The 27339-nt window shown below is 39.4% G+C and overlaps 2 protein-coding genes across 2 annotated transcripts; one reads left to right on the forward strand and one right to left on the reverse strand.

Moving 5' to 3' along the window:
- The first annotated feature begins 20335 nt into the window (after positions 1 to 20335).
- Positions 20336 to 20973, forward strand: LOC114397457 (serine/threonine-protein kinase PBS1-like). The gene is made up of 2 exons (XM_028359491.1): positions 20336 to 20575; positions 20794 to 20973. The coding sequence occupies exons 1-2, from the start codon at positions 20336 to 20338 to the stop codon at positions 20971 to 20973; spliced, it is 420 nt and encodes a 139-aa protein (XP_028215292.1).
- Positions 20974 to 23415: 2442 nt separating this feature from the next.
- On the reverse strand, positions 23416 to 25287 carry LOC114395922 (bidirectional sugar transporter N3-like). The gene is made up of 6 exons (XM_028357791.1): positions 25128 to 25287; positions 24702 to 24738; positions 24381 to 24591; positions 24128 to 24289; positions 23918 to 24037; positions 23416 to 23802 (listed from the first exon to the last, which is right to left on the reverse strand). The coding sequence occupies exons 1-6, from the start codon at positions 25171 to 25173 to the stop codon at positions 23572 to 23574; spliced, it is 807 nt and encodes a 268-aa protein (XP_028213592.1). The 5' UTR covers positions 25174 to 25287; the 3' UTR covers positions 23416 to 23571.
- Positions 25288 to 27339: the final 2052 nt, after the last annotated feature.

Raw genomic sequence — 27339 nt, forward strand, 5'->3', positions numbered from 1 at the left:
AAAAGATACAGTTTGATCTTTAGTTTTATCTTTAATCTTTAATCTTTAATCCCTGAACGAACTCTTCTAGTTTGTAATTCGAACTTTAATATCTTTTAATTCGTCCTAAAGATAGATCATCTTATCTCTTGCTAACTGCACAATAATCTGTTAAAGATATAACAGATTTATATGTCCAGTATTTCGGGCAAGATGTCCTGGACATCGTATCCGACATCGTGGATCCTGCAACTCAATGCTTTAGCAACTCCAGTATTTTCGGGCAGGATGTCCTGGACATTGTATCCGACATCGTGGATCCTGCAGCTTCAATGCTTTAGCAATTCCAGTATTTTCAGGCAGGATGTCCTGGACATTGTATCCGACATCGTGGATCCTGCAGCTTCAATTCTTCATTTGACACTTTATCTTGCCTTGTGCATTGTGCAGCCCGATCTTATTCTTTGACATAACGTTGGACATCATGTGCAGCAACTCCAGCTTTCCTTCATTGTCTAAGTGCTTATGTTTTAACAAAATCTTAGCCAATCTTTTAAAACTCAGTAGAGCTAAGCACTAACAATCTCCCCCTTTGGCAAATTTGTCTAAAACATACTTAGACACTTCCTGAGCAGGTACAAGCAGTTATGCAAGTGGGATCAGCAACTTTCATTATCAGAGTAATCAAGCACAGCGGAAATTCTGCAAGTTGCAAATCTACAAGTCTTCTCCAGGATGTCAAGACATCTCACGTGACATCAGCTTTCTGCTCCCCCTGTCTCAATGCTTTTTCACTGCAACATCTTCTATCAGCTACTAGTCTTTTCAGGATGTCAAGACATCTCATGTGACATCACCATTCGGCTCCCCCTGTCTCCATGCTCTTACTGCAGCATCTTCTATCAGCTAGTAGCTTACACCAGTCATCATCAGCAGCAGTCTCCCCCTCAAAGTCATATACATACAACTCCCCCTCAAAATCATGAATCATGCATACATCGTATCCTACTGCCATACATCGTATCAATCATGCATGCATACATCGTATCCTACTGCTCAAAATCATGCATAATACATACATACTACTACTCCCCCTTTTAGACATAAATTTGGCAAAAGTAGAATGCATGCAAATATTACAGACCAATAGCAAATTAATTGTTCAAAGGGACATGCCCCTATAACTAGTAAGAGTAAAAATAAAGTTTTGATGGTCATGGGGTGGCTTCAGAATCATCATCATCATCTGATTCTGTCTCTTCTGCTGCATCTTCCTCTTCCTCAGCTGCCTCTTCTTCTTGCTCAGCTGCTTCTTCTTCCTCAGCTGGATCTTCTTCTTCCTCAGCTGCTTCACCATCATCAATGCCACTGTCTGTGAGTCTTTCGATCAGCCGTTCCAGCTCCATTTTCTTCTCTGTGGTGGCTTTGATGGTTGCTTCCAGCACCTTGCATGTGTCCTTGAGTTCAGCAATCAGAGCATCCTTGGACACAACACCTGAAGCAGCAGCTTTCCCTGATGTTGAGACAATGTCTGGGACATGTGTCCCCTCAAACAATTTGTAATGCAGGGATAAAGGAGATTCTCTCTTCATCACAGAGTCAGTGTAGTTTAAAAATATTGGGATGTTGACTCAACATAATGCCACACAATACAGTTGGGAAGGCAATGGGTAATTTGACAGCAAAGGATTCTGAATGCTTAACAGTTTGATAAAAATATAGTTTCCAAAATTAAATTTGGACTTGGTTCCAACAGCATACAGAAATTTACCCAAACCTGTGGCAACAGTGGAAGTATGATTGGTGGGTACCCAGTTTGCAGCTCCAATCCTGTGCAGGATTGCATATTTCACACTTAGCTTCCCTGCAGACAGCTTCCCTTTCTTTGGCCAATGCTGGACCTGTTTGGCAGTGATTTCCTTGGCAATTTGATGCTCAGAAACAGTAATGTCCACCACTCCATCTGTTGGTCTGCCCAGGTATTTGTTGATCACAGCAGGGGAGAATCTAACACATTTTCCTCTGACAAACACTCTTTGATACTCATCACTCTTTCTGTTTGTTATGTCAGAGGGAATGTTGACAATGAATTCCCTGACTAGGCTTTCATAACAGTCTCCCAACTTGGTGACTGTCTTCAGTAGTCCAGCAGCCTTGATGAGGTCCATTATCTCCTTGCAATCCAAGGCATCTCTTCCCAGTTCTCTTTCAACCGCAAGTCTGCGTTGATACACATATTTCCATTTTTCAACATTGCCAATGGAGTGGAAAGAGATGTTGTCCAATGGTGCATCAGGAACATTTCCAGGCACCTTTCTCCCAGATTTCTTGGCCCTCTTTGATGTCGAGACATCTAGTTCGACATCATCATCAGAATCGGATGAGGAAATTTCTTTCCTCTTCTTGGAGGGGATTGCAACCTTGCTCCTTCTGGATGTGGTAGGAGTGATTGGAGTGCTCTTCTTCTGGGCCATAGTTTTGATTCGTCCAGACCTCTTGATGGGGGTTTTTCCCTTTCTGCTTTGTAGTCTTTCTGCAATGCCAGGTGCCAACTTGTTGGCAATGGGTTCCTCATCAGATTCTACCTCTTCAAGGTCAATGAGGTCACCTGGAGCAGGTTCTGGTGCCCTTGGTGCAGGGGTCTTCTCTGTGGCTTGATCATCTTCTTCTGTTGATTCCTCTTCACTGGGTGAATGGAGGGCTTCAGCATTTGGAGCGGAAGATGTTGGAACATCTTTATCAACATCAGGAACAGCAACATCTGGGGTGGAAGATGTTGGAACATCTTTCTCAGCATCAGGAACAGAGGCGTCTTTCAAAATGCTACTCACAATACTGCGGATCTTCTTATCCATCTCCGGGTCTACTTCCCTAGGACTTGTTGCAATGCTAGGGTTTTCAGAAATCTTCACTCCCTGTTGTCGTTTGGGAACCAGTTTTTCAGGAACAGGGGCTTGACTAGGAATCATCTGTATGGGCTGGATATTGAATTCAGGTCGTTCCTGGTTTGATGGTGCAGAGGGTGAACCAGGAGCTGAAGTTTCTTTTGGTGAGGTAGCCATGGAGAAGCAGAGCGTTTGGAACGATTTCGTAAATCTCAGAGAGCTGTTAGGGAATGCTGAAAACGAGATTACCACGAAAATATAAGTTTGAATGAGGAATGTAGAGGGGCGTGTGAAGCAACGGTCGAATTTGTTTTGGCTTTGTAGTGAACGTGCTATTAATGTTAAGTGAGACGTTTGAGCACGTTCAGATAGCAGTAGCTGCTATAATTCCTCTAGCAGACAAATGCCCAGCTTGCCCCTCAGTTTTTCAAACTGATTTGCATCCAATGCCTTTGTGAAAATATCTGCTATTTGTTCCTCAGTGTCAACATGCTCCAGTGTGATAACTTTATCATCAACAAGCTCTCTGATATAGTGATGTCTAATGTCAATGTGCTTGGTTCTGCTGTGTTGCACAGGATTTTTAGAAATATTAATAGCACTCAAGTTGTCACAGTATAATGTCATGACATCTTGTTCGACATTGTACTCCTTGAGCATCTGCTTCATCCAAACTAGTTGTGAACAGCTGCTTCCTGCTGCAATATACTCGGCTTCTGCAGTAGATAGGGACACACAGTTCTGCTTCTTGCTAAATCATGAAATAAGATTGTCGCCCAGATAGAAGCATCCACCAGAAGTGCTTTTTCTGTCATCTGCACTTCCAGCCCAATCAGCATCACAATACCCAACCAGCATTGGATCTGAACAATGACAGTACATAATCCCATAGTCACTGGTGCCATTTACATATTTCAGAATTCTCTTTACTTGAGTCAAGTGACTTATCTTAGGATTGACTTGATATCTTGCACAAACACCTACTGCATAGGTGATGTCGGGTCTGCTAGCTGTTAAATATAGTAAGCTCCCAATCATGCTTCTGTACAGACTTTGATCAACACTGGTGCCAGCTTCATCTTTTGACAGCTTCAAGTGAGTAGGTGCAGGTGTTCTTTTATGGCTGGCATTCTTCATCCCAAACTTCTTGACAATGTTCTTTGCATACTTGCTTTGTGAGAGGAATATGGAGTCTTCCATCTGCTTCACTTGGAGTCCCAGAAAATAAGTCAGCTCTCCAACAAGACTCATCTCAAATTCAGATTGCATCTGTTGAACAAAATGTCGAAGCATCTCATTCGACATCCCTCCAAACACAATGTCATCAACATATATCTGTGCTATCATCAAGTTTTCAGCATCTTGCTTGACAAAGAGAGTCTTGTCAATTCCTCCCTTCCTATACCCTTGCTGAGTAAGGAACTCTGTTAGCCTTTCATACCAAGCTCTTGGAGCTTGCTTCAATCCATAGAGAGCCTTCTTGAGCCTGTATACATGATCTGGATGAGTTGGATCTACAAATCCCTTTGGCTGCTCCACATAGGCTTCTTCATTCAGGTATCCATTCAGAAACGCGCTCTTCACATCCATTTGGTACAGCTTGAATTTGAGGATGCAAGCTACACCAAGTAACAATCTGATGGACTCAAGTCTAGCAACTGGGGCAAACGTTTCATCAAAGTCTACACCCTCAATCTGAGTGTAGCCTTGAGCAACAAGTCTGGCCTTGTTTCTGGTTATAACACCTTCTTCATTGGTTTTGTTCTTGAAGATCCACTTGGTGCCAATCACATTAGTTCCCTCGGGTCTCGGAACTAGCTCCCAGACTTCATTCCTTTTGAATTGCTCCAATTCTTCTTGCATAGCATTGATCCAGAACTCATCAGTCAGTGCCTCTTTCACATTCTTGGGCTCAATTTTGGAGACAAAACATGAGTTGGAGACAATCTCAATCTCCCTTGATCTTGTAGTGACTCCTCTGTTTGGATCTCCTATAATCAGCTCCTTGGGGTGCATCTTCTGGATTCTATTGGAAGGTCTCTTGTCGGGTTGGTTGATGTTTGATTCATCTGTAGCAGAATCAGAGTTTTCTGCATTCTCTGCACTTTTAGCTGTATCTGCTACATTGTCTCCCGATGTTCTGACATCTTCTTCGACATCCTTCTTTCTTGCTGGAGTTAGATCATCAACAACCACATTGATGGATTCCATCACAGTTCTGGTTCTGGAATTGAATACTCTATATGCTCTGCTGTTTGTAGAGTATCCCAGGAATATTCCTGCATCACTCTTGGGATCCATCTTTCTCCTTTGCTCTCTATCTGCCAAAATGTAACATGGACTTCCAAAGATGTGGAAGTGCTTGACAGTTGGCTTCCTCCCTTTCCAGATTTCATACAGTGTGGTTGGAGTCCCTCTTCTCAGTGTGACTCTGTTGTGGATGTAGCATGCTGTGTTCATGGCTTCAGCCCAGAGATTATAGGGAAGTTCTTTGGCATGAAGCATGACCCTAGCAGCCTCTTGCAAAGTCCTGTTTTTCCTTTCAACTATGCCATTTTGCTGTGGTGTAATGGCTGCAGAGAACTCATGAGTGATGCCTTCAGATGTGCAGTATTCAGTAAACTTGCTGTTTTCAAACTCTCTGCCATGGTCACTCCTGATTCTCTTGATGACACAGTCTTTTTCTCTTTGAAGTCTTAGACTCAACTCCTTGAATACTTCAAAGGTGTCTGATTTCTCTCTGAGAAAGTTGACCCAGGTAAATCTGGAGAAATCATCCACAACAACATAGGCATACCTTTTTCCTCCAAGGCTTTCAACTTGCATAGGCCCCATCAAGTCCATGTGAAGTAGTTCCAGCACCCTGGAAGTGGTCTGATGTTGAAGCTTCTGGTGGGACATCTTGACTTGCTTTCCAATCTGACATTCACCACAAATTCTGCCTTCTTCTATTTTCAGATTGGGAATGCCTCTAACAGCACCTTTGTCAATGATTTTCTTCATGCCTCTTAAGTGCAGATGTCCAAATCTTTGATGCCATATTCTGACTTCATCTTCTTTGGAGGATAGACATGTGGAGGAGTAACTGGTTTCTTGAGGTGTCCATAGGTAGCAGTTGTCCTTTGATCTGCTGCCCTTCATTAGAACTTCACTCTTCTCATTTGTCACCAAGCATTCTGACTTTGTGAAGTTTACATTGAATCCTTCATCACACAGCTGACTGATGCTGATCAAGTTTGCAGTCAGTCCCTTCACCAGCAGTACTTTGTCCAGACTAGGAAGTCCATCATGGACTAGCTTTCCCATTCCAGTGATCTTTCCTTTAGAGCCATCTCCAAATGTCACATAGCTAGTGGAGCAAGGTTCAATGTTCACCAGGAATTCTTTGACTCCTGTCATGTGTCTGGAACAGCCGCTATCTAGGTACCAATCTTCTTTAGCTGATGCTCTAAGTGAAGTATGAACAACAAGACTAACAGTCTTGTGTTTTGGAACCCACATCATCTTCCTTCCACTGCTGCTCCCTTGAGTTCCATGATGTGGATGGCCATGTAAATGATAGCAAAAGGGCTTTATGTGACCATACCTGCCACAGTAGTGACACCTCCACTTCTTTCTTTTGCTCCTTTTCTGCTGCGTTCCATGATGTCGAGACCGATGTTGTGACATCGTGGCTCCAGTGCTGTTTTTGGCAGGAACAAATTCTGTCATGGTTATTCTGCCAGCAGATTTATGATTAAACCCAAGTCCTCTCTGGTTTCCAACATTCTTCCCAAGCTGTAGCACCTCATCAAGCACATCTGAGCCTTGATTCAGCATCTTTATTGATTTGGTCATGTTTTCCAGTTTGGAGTTCAGAAAACCAACTTCTCCTTTAAGCTCAGAGATCTCCTCTTCATGTGCCTCCTTCTCAGCCTCCAGATCTGCAATGACCTTCTTCAGTTGTGCTTCTTGCTGAAGGATCTTCTCACTTTTGATGCATAGTTTTCTATAGGATATAGCAAGCTCATCAAAAGTGATTTCACTATCTGTATCACTTGAATCTTCAGCAGATTCAAATCTCCCAGTGAGTGCATTTACATCTCTGTCAGAATCACTTTCTTGTTCACTCTCTGTATCATCAGACCGACATACAGAAAGTCCTTTCCTCTGCTTCTTGAGATGAGTGGGACATTCAGCTATGATGTGTCCATAGCCTTCACACCCATGGCATTGAATTCCTTTGCTGTGACTGGGCTTTTCATCTGACCTTTTCTGGTATTTACTACCTTTCCTGATGTCGAAAGGGATGTTCTGGACATGTGGTTTCTGCCTCCTGTCCATTCTGTTCAGCACTTTGTTGAACTGTTTTCCAAGGAGCACAACTGCCTTAGTCAGACCTTCATCAGTATCCAGGTCATACTCATCTTCTTCTCCTTCATCATTGGACACGAACGCCAAGTTCTTGCTCTTCTTTTCAGCCCTATCCGAGAGTCCTAGCTCAAAGGTTTGAAGGGAACCAATGAGTTCATCTACTCTCATGTTGCAGATGTCTTGGGCCTCCTCTATAGCAGTGACTTTCATGTCAAATCTCTTAGGCAAGGATCTGAGGATCTTTCTCACCAGCTTTTCATCTGTCATTCTTTCTCCCAAGGCAGTGCAAGCATTGGCAATTTCAAGAATGTTCATGTGGAAGTCATGAATACATTCTTCCTCCTTCATCTTCAGATTTTCGAATTTTGTAGCCAAGAGTTGCAATCTGGACATCTTCACTTTGGAGGTTCCTTCATGAGTGGTTTTCAGGATCTCCCATGCATCTTTGGCCACTGTGCATGTGTTGATCAGTCTGAAGATATTCTTGTCAACTCCATTGAATAGAGCATTCAAAGCTTTGGAGTTTCCAAGTGCCAATTCGTCTTCTTCTTTTGTCCAGTCTTCTTCTGGCTTCAATTCATCAGTGGGCTTTCCTTCTGTGTCCAGCATCTTGGGATGTTCCCAGCCTTTGATGACAGCTTTCCAGGTTCTGCTATCCAGTGATTTGAGGAAGGCCACCATCCTTGCTTTCCAGTATTCATAGTTGGTTCCATCCAGAATTGGTGGTCTGTTCACTGGTCCTCCTTCTTTCTCCATGTTCATCAGAATTTATCTCCCTAGATCTCACTCAGTGATTTCGAGTGCCTGCTCTGATACCAATTGAAATTCTGATACTGGGGACAGATGTCGTACAGGATGTCACGACATCACGCTTCAGAACATGCAGATTATATTTGACAGTGTGTACAGTTTAAACAAGTAAATAACACAAGAGAATTGTTAACCCAGTTCGGTGCAACCTCACCTACATCTGGGGGCTACCAAGCCAGGGAGGAAATCCACTAAAATAGTGTTAGTTCAAGGTCTAACAGCCACTGTTTACAACCTTCTCACCTAACCACTACCCGTGCAATCTCTACCTAAGAGCCACTCTTAGATATGATAACCCCGCTCACTCCCTCTCAATCACACTCCCGTGTTTACAAACAAATCAAAGACACACCAGAGATTGCTCTCTGAACAATAGAGATCAACTCCACACACTAGAGATCAACTCTACACACTAGAGATCAACTCTACACACTCAGGTCCAACACTTGATGTTAGAGTAACATCAAGGTGGCTCACAAAACACTCAAGTCCCAAAACTCACAAAATAACTCTTCAATCCCGGACTTGGTACAGAACTCGTGCAGCCTTCATGTTTATATAGCAGTGTGCGTTTCTGGGCTGCAACTTCTTGATGCTGGATGAGATCTATCACTTTCCTGAAAATCTGCACTTAAAGATCTAAAAGATACAGTTTGATCTTTTAGTTTTTATCTTTAATCTTTAATCTTTAATCCCTGAACGAACTCTTCTAGTTTGTAATTCGAACTTTAATTATCTTTTAATTCGTTCCTAAAGATAGATCATCTTATCTCTTGCTAACTGCACAATAATCTGTTAAAGATATAACAGATTTATATGTCCAGTATTTTCGGGCAAGATGTCCTGGACATCGTATCCGACATCGTGGATCCTGCAACTTCAATGCTTTTAGCAACTCCAGTATTTTCGGGCAGGATGTCCTGGACATTGTATCCGACATCGTGGATCCTGCAGCTTCAATGCTTTTAGCAATTCCAGTATTTTCAGGCAGGATGTCCTGGACATTGTATCCGACATCGTGGATCCTGCAGCTTCAATTCTTCATTTGACACTTTATCTTGCCTTGTGCATTGTGCAGCCCGATCTTATTCTTTGACATAACGTTGGACATCATGTGCAGCAACTCCAGCTTTCCTTCATTGTCTAAGTGCTTATGTTTTAACAAAATCTTAGCCAATCTTTTAAAACTCAGTAGAGCTAAGCACTAACAATTTTACTTGATTAAGTTGTTGAAATGTTTAATTGACATGTTTTTTATATGTATTTTGTTATTACTTTTATATGAAGTAGACTCTTACGAGTCTATAAGTCGAGTCTATGGAGCTCCCATGAGTTTTCGTAGACTCTCAAGTTTGATAACCTTATTATTTAGTATAGAAAATACTCACCTAAAGGTAGGACTTGGTAGGAACATTTGGTGCTAAAAGGAGGGCCTAGGCCACTCTTGTCTCTTAGCCTTGACTGAACTAGAGACTTGTTCTGATAGCCACAAAGTCCTACATCGTTTAGGAGTCAAGGTCAAGAATCGTTTATAAATACCTTATTCTCTCAAGCTGTCAAGACGCCTTTTACTAATGACAAAATCGTCTTGGTCCATTGAGAAACTAAACGTATAATTTGGATACGAGGATCCTAACAATATTCTTACCCCTGAACTTAATCACCAATTGACATTTTGGTCCTTTTATTTAATCATGTAATGCCATTTTGATCCCTAAAAACACTTTTAAATTTTCAATTAAGTCTCATGTAGTATGTAAATTATTAGCATAAATGTTATCATATTTTCTCACTTTTATTCTTCATCTCACATATTTTTCATTATGCCAATTAAATTATACTATAAAAATGAAATTAGTTTATGAGTGATTACATAACAGTAGTTAGCGGCTAACTTCATCCGTTGCTAACAAGATTCTATAAAGTTCCAAACCAAATTTTCTACCCAAATGAAGTTATTATCTTACTCCTTCTGGTTTCAAATATAAGAAATAACATTTTTTTCTCAGTCTCAAATATAAGAAAATGTTAACTAACTTTACCTTATTTAATGCTACATATTATCTCCAAAATATCTTACATTTAATTGAAATGTTAGTTTCAATTACTTTTCTTTATTCCTGATATCAAGTTCCAATGAAGGATAACTTAGGAAAAAAATACTTTTTGATTGAAATTGATGTAATTAAATATGGTTAACTAACTTTCTTAATTAGTGTGAATTAGTTTTTTGATAACTGGTGTGCATAAGTAGATTATGTAACTAAAACATATAAGAATTAGCAATATTCTTCCATTTTTATTGCTTCTTTTTGTGTGAATCAATGAAATTTCAGCATTCTTTGAGTTTTTGTGCAGTAGGTGTCTTAAACTGCTAATTCATACTATTTTAGTGGTTTTTATTTTGCAAAAATACTGGCAAGGGATAAGAAGAGAAGTTGAAGCCTGAAGATTCGCGCTTAGAGTGCTAGGCTCGCTTAGCAAGCTGTTGTCACTTAGCAGGAGGGTTTACGCTTAGCACGAAGAAGAAGCATAGAGAGTCTGCAGTCATGCGAAGGGACGCTTAGCACCCAGCCACTTACTCATGCTTAGCACCCAGGCGTCCTCAGTGCGCGTTCGCGATATCTCCAGCTCATGATGACTTTTAAGTGAAAAAGATAGAGGGAAAAAGGGTTATTCGTGTTCAAATAAAATATAGAGCCCTAAAGCTTGAGCTAGTGGAAGAAGACAACCATTCGAAGCCCATCCTCTTCCACGGATTCATCTTCATTCCTTACCCTTTCATCTTTTACACCCTTTTGTACAGTTGATCCCTTCATGACCATGAAGGGCTAAACAACCCATTACTGGGGAGCTTTCCACCAAACTTTCTTGATGTAAAAACTCTTACTATCTATTTAATATTTTTACTAGCTTCATTGTTTCTTTTTGTGTTTATTTTCATGTTTTTGGTATGATCATCCATTCCTATGCTAAGTTAGGGTTTAAGCATTGAAAAATGTGGTTAATCCTTAGAACTGAGAAGATCATCTAAAAGGCTTCATTGCTAGGGATAGTGTGAGGCAGTACTTTAGCCGAATTGTACATCTCTATTAATCATGTAGTTCAACTAGTTTAGTTCTTGAGGGATTAAGAAAGGAACTAGGGGAATTAGGCTTTCTCATGTGAGGAATCAAGGTTAGAGTACTTTAATGGATGCAGGTGATAACTAGAGTACTATTAAATAGAGAAAAATTAACCAAATTACATCAAGAGAAGTTTCGATAGGGAGTCTCGAACATAATCAACTCATGCATTCACTTTTCCTCGTCATTTTCAGTGTTTGTTTTCTTTGCTAGCTCACTCTTAGTTTAAAATTCATAATTGTCTAATTTACAAAAAAAAAAAATGATTCACTTCGAATTCCTCAAATTCATTAATTAATTGCACACAAATTGAATATGCACTAGTTTGAGGACAAACCAAATCCTTGCGAAAACGATATTTGGTTTTACCATTTTAAAACACTAATTGGACAAATTGCTGTATTTGCCAAGGAGTTAACATTTTTGTTCTTATATTTGAGGCTGAAGGAAGTATATGTTATTAATTTGTGTAAAATGTTAGATTAATTAATTAATTAATTAATCTATTTTATGGAATTACATTAATAAAAAAAGACGGTTAAAAAACATGAGAATCACGAAAGGAAGATAAATACAAGTGTTAGAATAATTTTCTTACATACCCTTTCGATGGAACAAGTGTAGTACATTTTGCCCTTGTTTTTTTTCCAGTCTATGTAGATTTCACATCGATGTTCAAGGATTGGATATTAAAGGACATGACCCCTTGGTGGCACATGAAGCATGTACCATTCTTCATTTTCTTGATCACGTTTGGAATGTAGAGAGTGAAAAGTTTTAAGGACGGAGGAAGAGTAAGTAGGAGGGGTGGCATAGGATCAATACGATCAATGGACACAAATCGATAATCAAAGTGAAAGGATCAAGCATATCAGAAAATGTAAACAACAAAAGTTATTTTTCATTAACTACTACTGCAAATTATATATAGACATCAAAAAATTTTATATGTAATGGTTACTTGAGAGTGTTGAGAAGTTATTTGAAAAAAAATAATTGAATAAAATGTAAATTCTTAAAGAAACTAGACAACGTTTATTAAGAAAAAGGAGCTTTTTTTGTGTTATTTTTCTATTGAAATCGATGTTAGTTGAATAAATGAGGAACTTTGCATGCAAATGGTGGATGTTAAAATCAAGATGAACTACACAACGTGGAAGATGAATGTAAAAAATATGAGGGTTATAGAATGGAAATAAAAGAATATGGTGATGTCTATGCTAATAATTTATGTGCAGCGTGAAATTTAATTAAAAATTCAAAAGTACATCTAGGGATCAAAATGACAGTACACAGTCAAATTCAGAAACAAAACTATCAATAAATGATTAAGTTCAAAGACTAAAATGACAACAAGTTGTTTACTTTAGAGAGTAAATTAAAAAAAATTAACAATTTTCAAAACTAACAAACTAGTCATTGACAATATGATGATAAATTAATCCCACCAAATAAGCAACACACATGACCTTTATCTCAATGACAATTGGGTCAGAGGTGCTACGTAGGCACGAACATTTGAGTTAATTGAGAGAACTTAATGATAAGATGAATTTGTTGGACTTTTTACATATTCGGGAACTAAAATATAATTTTCTATCTTTCAAGAACCAATCCGTTATCGCTTTGCACTTTCAATGACCAAAATAGGTATTTACTTGACTAAAGAATTGCCAACTTTAGATTTCCAATAACTAACGAGAAAAAGGATTCTGAAAAACTAACTTACACTAGAGATAATTTTATATAATCATCCAATCACAATTCACCATATATAATAAGTTTGTTGATTTTGAAAAATAATTATGTTAAAATAATTCAAATATTCATTTTGTGATTAAATGATAGTGTAAAATCATAATTAAATTATAATACAAAGATATACATTCAATGACAAAAGTTGAACTTGCAACTTTCAAGAACTAAATTATGAATTAAGTGGCTCTGGAATATGGTTAAGAAAAAACTTACTTTTTTTTTATTCGTATGTTGAAGATAAAAATTGTTATAATAAAATTGAGGAAAGTAAGAAAATATGGATATGGAGGGTGGTATTGTGATTGGGATGATTCGCTGATGAGCTGTTTTTGGTATTGGGTTTCATTATTAGTGGAGTTTGGTGGAGAAGAATCTAATCTGTTTGTCTTTGTTCTGTCCACTCCACTCCACCATGGCTAATTGGCTATCCTTTCCGTCTGTTTGTGTTTCTTTCTAAAAATAGAGAATAGAATAGAAGCACTAATAATAAATAGTAACTCTAATAAACTAACACGGTTGCTCTGCTGTGTCTTTGCAGTGAATTTCATTGTAAAGCTGTTTTTTCTCTGATTGGGGATAGGATAAATGGGTTCATTATCAATACCCAAATGAATTGATTGATTCCATTAATTAGTAATTGTTTTGTTTGGATTCACAACACAACACAACACAAGTCAAATGAAAATGAATTGCAGTAGCAGACAAGTTACGGTCGAGAAGTAATAGTAATGGAGGTTCCAAAAGGGACTGCCTCCTCCCGGCGTCCAAATTGCTGCTCAAAACATTTACTTTCCGTGAACTTGCCGCTGCAACTAAAAACTTCAGGCCAGAGTCCTTAGTAGGGGAAGGTGGTTTCGGAAGGGTCTACAAAGGCAGGCTTGAAACCACTGCTCGGGTAAAAAAAAAAAAAAGATACAGTTTTTATGATTATTTCTTGTTTGCAGGGATTGAAATGCTTAACCTTTCACACCACTAAACTAAAGTGCTGTCAACTCTCTTTTTCAATCAAAGTGAGTCCTAACATTTGATCATTTAGCTGTACTGATTGTTGCTGTCAAACAGTTAGACAAAAATGGTCTTCAAGGTAATCGGGAATTCCTTGTAGAGGTTCTCATGCTCAGTCTTCTACATCACCCTAACCTTGTCAATCTCATTGGATACTGTGCCGATGGGGATCAACGCCTCCTTGTTTATGAATTTATATGCCTTTGGGACCCTTGGAAGATCACCTTCATGTTATGCTTCTTCCAATGCTTTGCCTATCTAACACATGATTACTGTTATGAGTTCCTCATTTTGTTGTTTCATTATTTTCAAGGTTCCTTCAGATATCCTTCTATACTTCCATTTTCCATAATAATTTTGGATGAGTTGCATATAAACTATAAAACTCAGTACAATAACATGGCATGAACATACCTTCAGATTGTAGCTTCCTCATTAAAATCATCATTGGCTATGGTCGGTTGTTTTCTTGTAGTTTTCCTTTTAAATGTATTCTTGTCTTAGCATGGTAACACCAATTGAGTGATAGCTACAAACTCTCTTATGGGTGTGTAATTCCACTAAGTAGCATAACACAATGAAGTAGAGATAATCATCAGCCTGTGCTTTCAGGTTCAAGCTAGGCTTTCATTTAGATATAATGCAAACCAGGCCAGAACTAAAATAGGAATTCCCAGAGCTCAATCCAAAATTCCATACGCAACAATTCATATTGAAAAAGGTAACCAAAATGAAAGACTTTTTTTTTTTTTTTACCTTAAACTCTATCTTAAAAACTAATATACAGTTTAGGATGACATAGATATATAGGAAATTCACTTACCATAGGAGCCTTGCAAACTTACTCCTATAATTCAAATTTGATAAATCTAACTTAAATTATGTGATATTATCTTGATAATGATTATGCAGGTCAAATTTTAAAATGAATTGAACATTTATAAATATATAATATAAGAGTAACTTGATCTCCTCCCCCCCCCCCCCTCTCTCTATATATATTTGATCCTATCCTTATAGACACACATACAAAATCAATTGTTAAACTTGACAAGCTTAGTCTTTTGGTAACTTTTTACGAATTTAAATTTTATCAATCCAACCATTGAATCATGTAATATTATCTTAATGATCATGTATTCCAAATTTTAAATAATCCATAAATTCATAAGTATGTAATTTAACAATTGACATATTTTAAATAGCATGTTATATAACTGCCTTCACAAGCAAGGAACAGAGACAAAGAGGAAAAGTCAGAAACCACGATACCTGAGGGATTACGTGGCAAAATGAGTAAGCAATCCTGTCAGCAACAGCCTTGTCAGCACAGAATCTTCCAAAATCTTCGACCGTTAGAGGCACCTTCCGCTAAGCATTATCCATAGCCATTTACAAATTCCTCCAAGGCACATATGCCAAATTCTGTTAGAATTACACAATTCTAGAATAGAACAGAATACTTATAAATAGAATGAATGTAATTCGGAAAACACAGAATCAATAATACAAATTTCCCTTTCTTACCCTTTTTTTCTTGGAGGAGCTAGAACCTCGAATTCTAGCTATGACCCCTGGGTCATAGCAACTTGGTGCTTTCATTGAGCCCAATTGCCATGGCGGAATCCACCCGTTCCAAGTCCTTCGATCGGCTCGAGGAAGCGATTGCCAAACTCGCCACTAGGCATCTTCACGTTTCCGACAAGCTTGAGAACCTTATCAATCGCGTCACGGCCCTTGAGTCCCACCCTCCTTCTCCTTCCTCCGCCTCAACTAACCCTTCTCACCACGGCCAAACACCTTCACCCCACAGACTCAAACTTGATGTACCTAGGTTTGATGGCTCAGATCCCTCTGGCTGGGTATTCAAGATCTCGCAATTCTTTGAATACCATGGCATTCCTGATTCTGAGCGACTCACGGTAGCCTCGTTTTATATGGAGGGCCCTGCCCTCGCGTGGTTTCAATGGATGGCACGCAACCACCAACTTCCTTCGTGGTCCGGCTTTCTTCAAGCGATTGAAGCTCGCTTTGCTCTCTCTCCGTATGAGGATCCAACTGGTCAGCTCTTCAAATTGGTTCAGAAAGGCACGGTCCGCGAATATCTGGCCCAGTTCGAGTCTTTGGCCAATCGCATCACCGGCTTGTCACCGTCCTCACTTCTGAGCTGTTTCATATCAGGGCTCGAACCTGATATCAGGCGCGAGGTCCAAGCCCTTCAGCCCCTCACTCTGACTCACGCGGCCGGGCTAGCTCGTTTGCAGGAAGAAAAGTTCTCTGATTCCCGACGAAGCTTCCGCAGTAGACCCTCCTTTCCTCCCTATCCTGCAACTCCACCTCCCCTTTCGGTGGTCCCTCCCTCCCCATTACCCTTGCTTCCCTCCCCGCCCAAACCCCCTCCCTTACCCGTCAGGCGTCTCAGTCCAGAGGAGCTTGCCAACCGCCGTGAACGCGGATTGTGCTTCTATTGTGATGAGAAGTACAACCGCAGTCACCGCTGCGCCTCACGCTTCTTCCTCTTGGTTGCAAACGAAGACCCTGAGGATGACCTACTTAACCCTAATATCAGCCCGCCCCTTTCCCCTAAACCGACCCGGCCCGACAACTCAAATAACCCAACTCACTCCCAACCCGATCTACCCCAGGCCCAGATAAGCCTTCATGCACTCTCGGGCCACACGGCCCCTGAGACCTTGCGCATGACCGGCCGGATTTCCACACAGTCCGTCGTGATCTTGATTGACGGCGGCAGCACACATAATTTTGTGCAAGCACGCCTCGTCAAGACATTTGGATTAACTCCCCAGTCTACCCCGACTCTACGCGTTCTTGTTGGTAACGGTAATGAAGTGGTTTGTTCTCAAGTTTGTCTCGCGGTCACTATCCACCTTCAAGGTCACTCCTTCACCGTCGACCTACATGTATTACCACTATGCGGAGCTGATATCGTCTTGGGTGTCCAATGGTTAAAATCATTGCGTCCTGTTCTCACTTATTACAATGATTTAACCATGAAGTTCCTCCATCAAGGGCAACTTATAGAGCTGAAGGGAACCACAGACATGCACCCCCTCGCCGTCTCTCCACCGCAATTAAGACGTATGCTTCAAACTCAGAGTGTGAGTGAATTCTTTCACATTCGCGTCTGCCCCTCCACTTCACCATCACCGACAACTCACCCTGCAATTACCTCCATTCTTGAACAATTCGGCCCTCTTTTTCAACCCCCAACCACACTACCACCATCACGATCAACTAACCACTCTATTCACCTCCTTCCCAATTCCCCTCCCGTTAACACACGCCCTTACCGTTACCCTCATTTCCAGAAACAGGAAATTAAGTCTCAGGTCTCTGCGATGCTCCGCAATGGAATTATCCGGCCAAGTACGAGTCCTTTCTCGTCTCCCGTCCTCCTTGTCAAGAAACGCGATGGATCATGGCGCTTTTGTGTCGATTATCGCGCGTTAAATGCCCTCACGGTCAAGGACCGTTTTCCCATTCCGACTGTCGACGAGCTTTTAGATGAATTGGGCGGAGCTCGTTGGTTTTCAAAGTTAGATCTCCTTCAGGGCTATCATCAAATACTAATGGCGCCGGAGGATATCAACAAGACAGCCTTCAGAACACATCACGGGCATTATGAATTTCTCGTGATGCCGTTTGGCTTGTGTAGCGCTCCTGCTTCCTTTCAAGCCACTATGAATCAGACCTTGGGGCTGTACTTACGCAAATTTGTAATCGTCTTCTTTGACGATATTTTGATTTACAGTCAGACTTTCTCTGACCATCTTTAGCACTTGCGACAGATACTGCAAACCTTGGCTGACCATAGCTTCGTCCTGAAGTTATCAAAGTGTTCCTTTGCCACTCAGCAAGTGGAATACTTGGGCCACTTGGTATCGGAGAAAGGGGTTGAACCAGTTCCGGCGAAGGTAACCGCCGTACAACAATGGCCTACTCCTCGTACAACGCGCGCCTTACGCGGGTTCCTGGGATTATCAGGATTCTACCGCCGCTTCATTAAGGGATACGCATCATTAGCTACTCCTTTAACCGCTTTGTTAGTCAAAGACCAATTCCATTGGAATGAGGAAGCCGACAGAGCATTTTCACAATTAAAACTTGCTCTGTGTCAAGCTCCGGTTCTGGGTTTACCAGATTTTAATTCTTCCTTTGTCGTTGAAACAGATGCTTCGGGAATTGGTATGGGGGCCATTCTTTCACAGAACCATCATCCCCTTGCCTTTTTCAGTAAGCCATTTTGCTCGAAATTACTCCGCGCTTCCACTTACGTCCGCGAGCTCGCCGCAATTACTGCCGCGGTTAAGAAATGGAGGCAGTATCTTTTGGGGCATCATTTTGTTATTCTTACGGATCACCGGAGCTTAAAAGAGCTCATGTCTCAAGCTGTGCAAACCCCTGAACAACAAATTTATTTGGCTCGTTTGATGGGCTTTGATTATACGATTCAATACCGCGCCGGCAAAGCCAATTTAGGGGCAGATGCTCTTTCACGACTACCACCACCTACTCAGGGAGAATTTTATGTGCTGACCATACCCAATTGCCTTTTCTTGCAGGAACTCCGAGCAGCACTTGCTGCTAATCCAGACTTTCTGTCTCGAAGACAACTGCTGCAGGATGATCCTCAACCGGATTGGGTGTTGCGCGGGGATTTTATTGTGCATCAAGGGCGCATCTGGCTTCCTCCAAAATTCCCATTAATTCCGGCGATATTAACAGAGCTTCATTCCACCCCTACTGGAGGACACATGGGTGTTATGAAGACTCTTGCTAGGGTCCGTGAGAATTTTGTATGGACTTCCATGAAGCAGGACGTTCACCACTTTGTGACCACTTGTCTCACCTGTCAGCAGATTAAGTCTGATAATCGTCGACCGTCGGGACTCCTGTGTCCTTTACCAGTTCCGGCAAAGCCTTGGGAGGATCTCTCCCTAGACTTTATCGTTGGTCTTCCCTTACACCGGGGACACTCTGTTATTCTAGTCATTGTCGACCGTTTCTCCAAAGGTCTCCACCTGGGATCTCTGCCACAACACCACACGGCGGCCGGAGTTGCCAAGCTGTTTATGGTAATATCAGGAAAGCTTCATGGAATGCCCAAGAGCCTTGTATCTGATCGGGACCCTCTATTTTTAAGTCACTTCTGGCAGGAATTGTTTAAATTAAGTGGAACTAAGCTCTGTATGAGCTCAGCTTATCACCCCCAGTCCGATGGTCAGACTGAGGCCATGAATAAAGTGGTGGAGCAGTATTTAAGAGCTTTCGTACATCAGAACCCTTCTTCTTGAGGCCGTTATCTGCTCTGGGCTGAGTGGTCTTATAATACTTCGACCCACTCAGCCACAGGTATGTCCCCGTACGAAATCACTTTCGGTAAGAAGCCCCCTTGCTTTCCTCAATACCTCGAAGGTGCATCGAAGGTGGAAGCAGTGGATGAATGGCTCACTCAACGAGATCGAATGGCTACTAGCCTCGTGAAGAAGCTTTCCAAAGCACAACAGCATATGAAGCAGATTGAGGATCGACACCGTCATGATGTGAGTTATAAGGAGGGAGATCAAGTATTAGTCAAATTAAGACCTCGTAGACAGACATCTGTTTCAGGGGGTGCTTACTCGAAACTGGCAAAACGATTCTATGGGCCATTTTCAGTCACCAAGAAGATAGGAAAGGTTGCTTACCAACTTCAGTTACCCCCTGGATCACAAATACATCCGGTCTTCCATTGTTCCCTGTTGAAGCCCTACCATCCCTCAGCTGAAGATGAACCCGCCACATTACCCATTTTATCAGAGGATAATCAACCCTGTATCACCCCATTAGTCATATTGGATACTAAATGGGTATCTTCACCCACTGGCCGCAACCTGATGGTTCTTGTACAGTGGACGGGGTTGCTCCCTGAAGACTCCTCGTGGGAATCTTGGGACGTTCTCAAGCGCGACTACAACCTTGAGGACAAGGTTGTTTTGGAAGCCTGCAGGGATGCTATGAATAATGAATCAGCAGAAGCAAGGAACACAGAGCAAGGAACAGAGACAAAGAGGAAAAGTCAGAAACCACGATACCTGAGGGATTACGTGGCAAAATGAGTAAGCAATCCTGTCAGCAACAGCCTTGTCAGCACAGAATCTTCCAAAATCTTCGACCGTTAGAGGCACCTTCCGCTAAGCATTATCCATAGCCATTTACAAATTCCTCCAAGGCACATATGCCAAATTCTGTTAGAATTACACAATTCTAGAATAGAACAGAATACTTATAAATAGAATGAATGTAATTCGGAAAACACAGAATCAATAATACGAATTTCCCTTTCTTACCCTTTTTTCTTGGAGGAGCTAGAACCTCGAATTCTAGCCTTGACCCCTGGGTCATAGCAGGAACACTAGAATGAAAATAGCTGTTGGGGCTGCAAAAGGATTAGAATACCTTCATGATAAAGAAAATCCTCCTGTCATCTATAGAGACTTCAAGTCATCTAACATATTACTTGATGAAGGATACCACCCAAAACTTTCTGACTTTGGTCTTGCGAAGCTTGGTCCTGTTGGTGACAAATCACATGTTTCTACCCGCGTCAAGGGAACTTATGGTTACTGTGCTCCTGAGCATTGGACAGCTGACTGTGAAGTCTGATGCGATGTATATAGTTTTGGAGTGGTCTTCTTAGAGCTAATCACTAGCCGTAAAGCAATTGACAGCACCCAGCCCCAGGGAGAACAGAATCTTGTCACATGGGTTTTCCTCTATTCTTTCTCTTGTCATTTTAATTAGTTAGTTTGGCAAGCATAAATTGTTGCAAATAAAAATGGAGAGGTAACTTCAGTTTTATATGTATGTTTGTGCAGGAAAGTCCACTTTTTAACGACCGAAGGAAGTTTCCAAAGTTGGCTGATCCCAGACTGCAGGGGAGGTCATTACCAGGCTCTTGCCGTGGCATCATTGTGCATTCAAGAATCAGCTGCAACGCGTCCTCTGATTGGAGATGTGGTGACAGCCCTCTCTTATCTGGCCAACCAGGCATATGATGAAGGTGGAAGAATATTGAAAAATGAAGGGACTTGGAAGGATCCGAGAAAGATGACTCCCCATGAGAAACTGAGATCTAGGTAGAGAACGAGCTGTGGCTGAAGCCAAGACGTGGGGAGAGAACTTGAGACAAAAAAGAAAACAAAGTTTGCAGCAGCGCAGTCTTGATGGTTCTAATGCTTAGTTTTCTGCCTTGAGGCTATGGAAGGTGGAAGAAAATATGGGGAGCTGATCCAGAGCAACAACTCAAACAGCCATTTAGGCCATATTCTAGGTTCTAATTTCTTTAGAATCTTCCTAGTAGCCATTCTTGCAATGGCTGCAACATGAATGAAGCTCATAACAAAATCTTTTCTAACATAACCTTTTAGGAACTTTGTTTTCCCTTGTTTCTTTACTGTTCTTTCTGCCTCCTGAACTCGAGCATAATGGAGACTGTACATTATGTAAGAATCGCTGCAGTAAACATGCACAGACAAAATTCTTCTCCCATGTGTTTATGGTAATCTCAGTATCAGCTATAAGTGTTACAAACTAATTTGTAATAATCGTAATTAACATAGGCTACTTCGGCTTATAGTGGATAATTATAATGTCTTTCATTCTTTAGTGAAAGAGTCTGTACAATTGCCGTTTCATGATCATATGTGAACATAATAGGACAATTTCGATCATTTGTGAACAAAGGTAAATTAGGAATCCTACTAATTGCCTATATTGATTAAATGAGATAGTTTTGACCCCTCAGTAAGACTAAAATGGTTTTGCTCCATGAAGTCGAATTTCCTGTATGATGTCCAAGCCACCTCAACACCTTTGAAAAATTTGAGTTTGCCTAAGTTTTTCATGTGAAGATAAGGGTGCAAATAATCCTTGAAGCGGTTAATTGTTGCATGATCATTCTTAGAAATGATGAAGTTATCTATACATATACTAGAACTACGATGTGCAACTCCTGTTTTTGCAAGAAAAAGGACTAATCCGATAGTGATAGTTTGAACTGATACTAGTTTAGTGCAACAGACAACTTACGGAACAAACACCGAGGATCTAGCCTGAGCCCATAGATACTTGTATAATTGGCACACCATTCCAAGATTGATCTTACTGAGGATTGTAACTAAATAATGAAGATTGATCTTTCACAAGAAAAGAATGATCAATGACTTTTTGACAAAAAAAGTGGGTATGCAGCACACAATTATTTATATCAAAAGTTGAATATTGATGTCTTTTGTTATGAATGAAAAGATAAATTTAGTATAATTAAAAAATTGAATGATTATATTGAATTTTTCTGCAAATACCAAACTTAATTACTTAGAAGTGTTAATTAATAGTTTAAATGTTTTCTTTTTGAATTCTATTAATTAATTAATTCTTATTTGGTTGCATGCATGATTCAACGCAATATTAATTAACTTGGTCTACATGCGTCCATGGAAACGAAAATAACCGGCTTTATAGTTTTTCTCTGTTAAATACAAATGAGGTGGGTTGGTGGTGCCTTTTATTGTATTGGGAAGGTGCTTTATGGTCTATTCCCTAACTTTTGTAAACTGCAATTTTGATACCTGGTGCCTACGAATAGATGTTATTTGCTTTTTCCGTTAAATGAAAGTTAAAAGTTGGTTATAGATTAAAGCTAAAATTTAAAATAACTCTACCTTTTTTATGAGTGGTGGTCAAATCTTCTTTTTAGTCAGTCTTGCTAATTTGCTATGGTATTAATTACTCGATTATATACTAATGTAAATGGGCAGGGATAGTCCTTGTACTCTAACTTCTAAAGTACTTTTGCTTCATATATACATATATATAATCTTATTGACAGATTCAAAAGCACCTACTTTAATCATTGTCCAAAAAAATGTTGTTTAAATAATAAGCTTAGAGACATTGGTTAAATTGTGCGGTTTGGTGGTATCTAGGCCAACTTAGGGGCATCTTGTGTGTATCTTTAATTTTAAAGAAACGATGCTAAGAAATTAAGGATCAGTCATCAGTGAAGACAGGTTATAATTAAAACAATTGGATTTTTCTTGTTTGATTGACGATAGTTGCATTCGACTATGTTGCATTATTAAACATATAGTTAAATTAAAATGAAACGTAGCATGCATCGTGGCACAAAGCTAAATAATATATTCTAAAATTAAAATTGTATATTAATATCGCATTAAAATAAAATGTCGAGGAAAAGGTGCTTAAGTGTTTTTCTGGTTTATCTATCTAAAAAAAAGTGTTTTTCTGGAGAATCTATAATCATCATTTAACATATACAAGAATTAATTGTCAATGTTAAGCAAGTAAACATGCATCAAATAATTAATTGTATGAACCTGTTGGTCAATTATCTCGTTGATTACTGTTTTGTCAATGAAGAGAATTAAAAAAGCGTTTAGTAATTCTTAATGAAAGAAAAAGTCAAGCATGATTGATGGACAGTGCGAAATGCATGCAATGGTTAGATTAAAATTAAGATAGAATGATTAGTACATTTAGCTAGGTAGCTACATCTTAATGGAAGAGATTAAAAGTAGATAGTGGTGTGGGTCATGGCCATCACAAAATGATAACAACATGCATGCAGGCAATTAGACTGCACAATCGTTAGGTTCATCACTTTTCTCCTTCTCCTCACTGTTTTCTTTGCTCTTCTTTCCTTGCTGCTTTTCCTCCAGACCAGTTTCTATAACAACGGTTTTCAGTGGCTCTAGCGGTGCCTTCTTTTCCATAATTTTATCAACCTTCTTGTTTCCATTCCGGTAAATGGCATAAAGCAGCATTTGAAGTAATCCCAGTGCAAAACCAAGTACATTTGGAAGCTGCACGTTCAATATTTACAACACAAGAAAAATAAGAACAAAGATTTTGTCAATGTTTGATTCATTAGATGTACGAGTCATAAATTAGTTGTATTAGAAAAATAATAATACTTACAGCAATGCATATGTCCTTGAGAAAGAGACCATAACCAAACCACATTATGGCACTCAATGTGAGGGTGAATGACAAATTGAAAGGCATAAACTCAACACTCTTTGTCCGAACAACTTGTGCCTGCATGCATAACACAACACAAGAAAATAATAATATTAATTGGTTTGAAAGGGAGCGCAGTACGTAGTGAATAGAGATTTATATACATACCACAATGCTTAGTGGTGCTGCAAAGACGCTAATCGAAAGGGAAACACATATCCATCCAAGGACTTGGACACGAAGGGAACCATGCACAGCAAAATGTGTGACTAAGAGGATCAGAGCAAAGGCGCCCACATTCATTGCGAAAAATAGCTTTAAAGTTAAGTTCTACATAATGAACAACAACTAAGTATATATTAGAAATTGGGATGGATAAGCTCAATTTATTGATGGCTAAGGTTGTATATATAGATCATACCCTAGCATCCCTTGTCGCATAGGTGATGTACAAGATGATGTAGATGACCTCTATGACACATCCGAATGAGTTAATGGTTAAGAGAAGCATGGCGTCTTTTTTTAGTAAAGCATAGTACAACCAAAGCATGGAACTAAACAATGCCACCAGGTAAGGCAGTGACTGAAAGCCCTCAGTCGATTTCTTCTTGAATATTCGGTAAAATGTTGTTCTGCAATATATATTCATTAACTAAAATCAGAATCCCTTACTTTTCTATTTTGTTTTCAAATGCCATTAATTAAGTGGAAGTGACAAGGGTTGATGCGCGCAAGTACTTACATTGGAGCCAAGAATACCAAGAACGAAATGACGTTACCTATGCATCATAAACAGAAAAAATTAATTATTTTGCTTAAACTAGAACAAGTGTTTAAAGGTTAATGGATGACATATACATCAAAAGTGTAGTGGTATATAATAAAGTTATGATTAGAAAAGAAAAAGGACTGAGGTGAGCACATCAGTACTTGTCATAAGGGTTTAACTCTCTAAAGTGAATAAGTATAAAGTAAGCAAGTAAATGTTGGGTGGTTTAAATTAACTAAAGTAAAATAAAGCTTCTAGGGCATTGCATGTATGCTTGGTTAATGAGAAAATAAAAAACATAAATATATAAAGAATGAGGCAATTAAGATTAAATCAACTGAATAATAAGAGAAATAATATTATTTGAACAATAGCATTAGCAGTTTTAATTTACCCTACCTAGCATGCCGAAGGCAAATGCCAAAGTACTGTGGCTGATTGCCATGTTCTCTAGTTTCTTCTGACTTTGGGCAACCACAAGTAGCTACACAAGAAGTAGAAACCTTAACTTTCTTCCGAAAGTTCAATCCCTAAATCTCATGCAGGAACTGACGCTGCTGAAGATCTCTTTACCAAGCTCATTATATATATACATAAGCACAATGGACAAGTAAGCAATTAAAAATATGGCAAAAAGTATCTGCAAATTAAAATATACCAAACGTACGTACGGGAAGGTGGGATCACCGTTTTTTCCACAATATTCAATACCATATGATACGGTATAAACTTGGGAGATTCTTGCTTTCGTCATTATTTTTTTTTTTTTTTTTTGGAGGGGGAGGTCTCAACTGATCATCACGAGTTGCGAGATTCTTTCAACGTTACTGAGATGGTGCAAAAATAAGGGTATGCGGTAAAGTAAAGTAGGTACCGACTAGAAATTTACCTTTAGGATTAATTATTTTGGTTAACTGTAAACTTGCATATATCAATTTTAATTTCTTTTCAAATTAAGGACACTTTCTATAGTTGGAGAATCATGGCAGAACCGACACATTGGTAGAACTAGGCAAATGCTATGAATTGAGATAATCATCAATGTTTCGAGACACATGATAGAGCAATTGGTAAACATGGGTGATGAGGAGGCATGGGCATCCCAAACACTTCTAAATACCTAGCCAGATAAGCCATTTCTCAGTGGCATATTCTATTTTTTCTCTGATGATCACCATCATCAAGTTATATATGATAAACTTCCTACGTGTAGTCCATTTCTATTTCTTTGTCTCAGCCCGAGCAAGCTGTTTCCATTCTTTAAAAAAAAAAATTGTTCCTTAAAACAAAAGAAAGAAATAGTAGAATTTCGTGTACCTGAGGCTTACAATTTCCTCACCTTAATTTCAAGCCTTCCACAATTTTCTCATTATTGAGTTTGAGCTAGATGCATGTTTAATGATTGAGTACATAAGTTTAACGCATGCTTGTTACAATTTATCCATTCCTCCTAGCTCGATTTAAAATTTGAACTTCACGTACTTTACACTTAGCTTCTTAAACTTAAAAAAAAATGATGAATGTTAACCAGCACTCGATCTTTCCTCAATAGTTAGGAAAAAAGAAACTAATGTTACTTTAGCTTTATTTTAGTAACATTAATTTAAACTAATGCTAACTTTAATATAATTGCATATAGCAATATCCAGGTAGCATCATATGATACGTCAAAGAATCAAAATCTAGCAATACATATGCATGAAGTTAAGTCGCACACTTGAATTATAATTAGAATATGTATAATTTCTTCTTTATAATTTAAAGATTTTTTTATATATATTTTTCATCAGTTTAAACATTCTCATTCTTTCCCACGCTTCATACCCCCATTTCTTCTCTCTTAAGGTAAGGTAAAGGGCCAGGCATGGTGGATTAGTTATGCAATAATGTAGAAAACATTTATTAGCATCCATTAATATAAAGCATGATTCGCATAGTATAGCTTTTGTTGACTACAAATACAATTAACGAGAGGCGCTTAATCTGTATTTGACCTGAAAAGAGAGCATGATTCGTATGTAGAGGAGGAATATAGAGATATGATCAACTTGAGAAGAGCAACATGGGCGATATGTTAAAGAAATGGACATATGGGTCCTGTAAATGGAGAAATATAGACGGTTCATATATATAATGTATTTTTCTCGAAATTTTCAGCTTTCCTTTTCCACCATCAATGGGAGAGAGACTTGCATGTTTCTTTAAAGTTTGTTAATTAGCATCAGGAGCACTATTTTGACGCAGAAAGCTGATTTACTCAGGTTCACTAATCATGCTTTACTTTCAGAACAGGGGTTAAGGAAGAATATTATAAATTAATGACGAACATATTGAATTTTGTGATGTCAACAGTAACACGCAGCCTTTCATTTAGTGGTAGGCACAGATCAGTTAAACTTGTCGCCTCCACCATAAGTATCTTGATACCAGAATAAAATCTGGGGTTACAGTGAAACAAGCATGAATGATGCATGATGCTTTTTTCGCTGTAAATGAATCATGATTCTTCAAAGAATAAAATCAACGGTTACTAAATAATACTAGTACCTAGCTAAGAAAAAAGTGAGCATGAAAAGTCAGAATAGCTCAGCGAATCCTGCATATCCGATTG

Source organism: Glycine soja, chromosome 18 (genome assembly GCF_004193775.1).
Source record: "Glycine soja cultivar W05 chromosome 18, ASM419377v2, whole genome shotgun sequence".
Classification (NCBI taxonomy): domain Eukaryota; kingdom Viridiplantae; phylum Streptophyta; class Magnoliopsida; order Fabales; family Fabaceae; genus Glycine; species Glycine soja.

Excerpts from the sequence above, each read along its gene's own strand:
- LOC114397457 (XM_028359491.1), top strand. The coding sequence starts at position 20,336 with ATGAAAATAGCTGTTGGGGCTGCAAAAGGATTAGAATACCTTCATGAT. Across the intron at positions 20,576-20,793 it reads ATTGGACAGCTGACTGTGAA|GAAAGTCCACTTTTTAACGA; the intron begins GTCTGATGCGAT and ends ATGTTTGTGCAG.
- LOC114395922 (XM_028357791.1), bottom strand. The coding sequence starts at position 25,173 with ATGGCAATCAGCCACAGTACTTTGGCATTTGCCTTCGGCATGCTAG. Across the intron at positions 24,592-24,701 it reads TTGGTATTCTTGGCTCCAAT|AACAACATTTTACCGAATAT; the intron begins GTAAGTACTTGC and ends TATATATTGCAG. Across the intron at positions 24,290-24,380 it reads ATGCGACAAGGGATGCTAGG|AACTTAACTTTAAAGCTATT; the intron begins GTATGATCTATA and ends TTCATTATGTAG.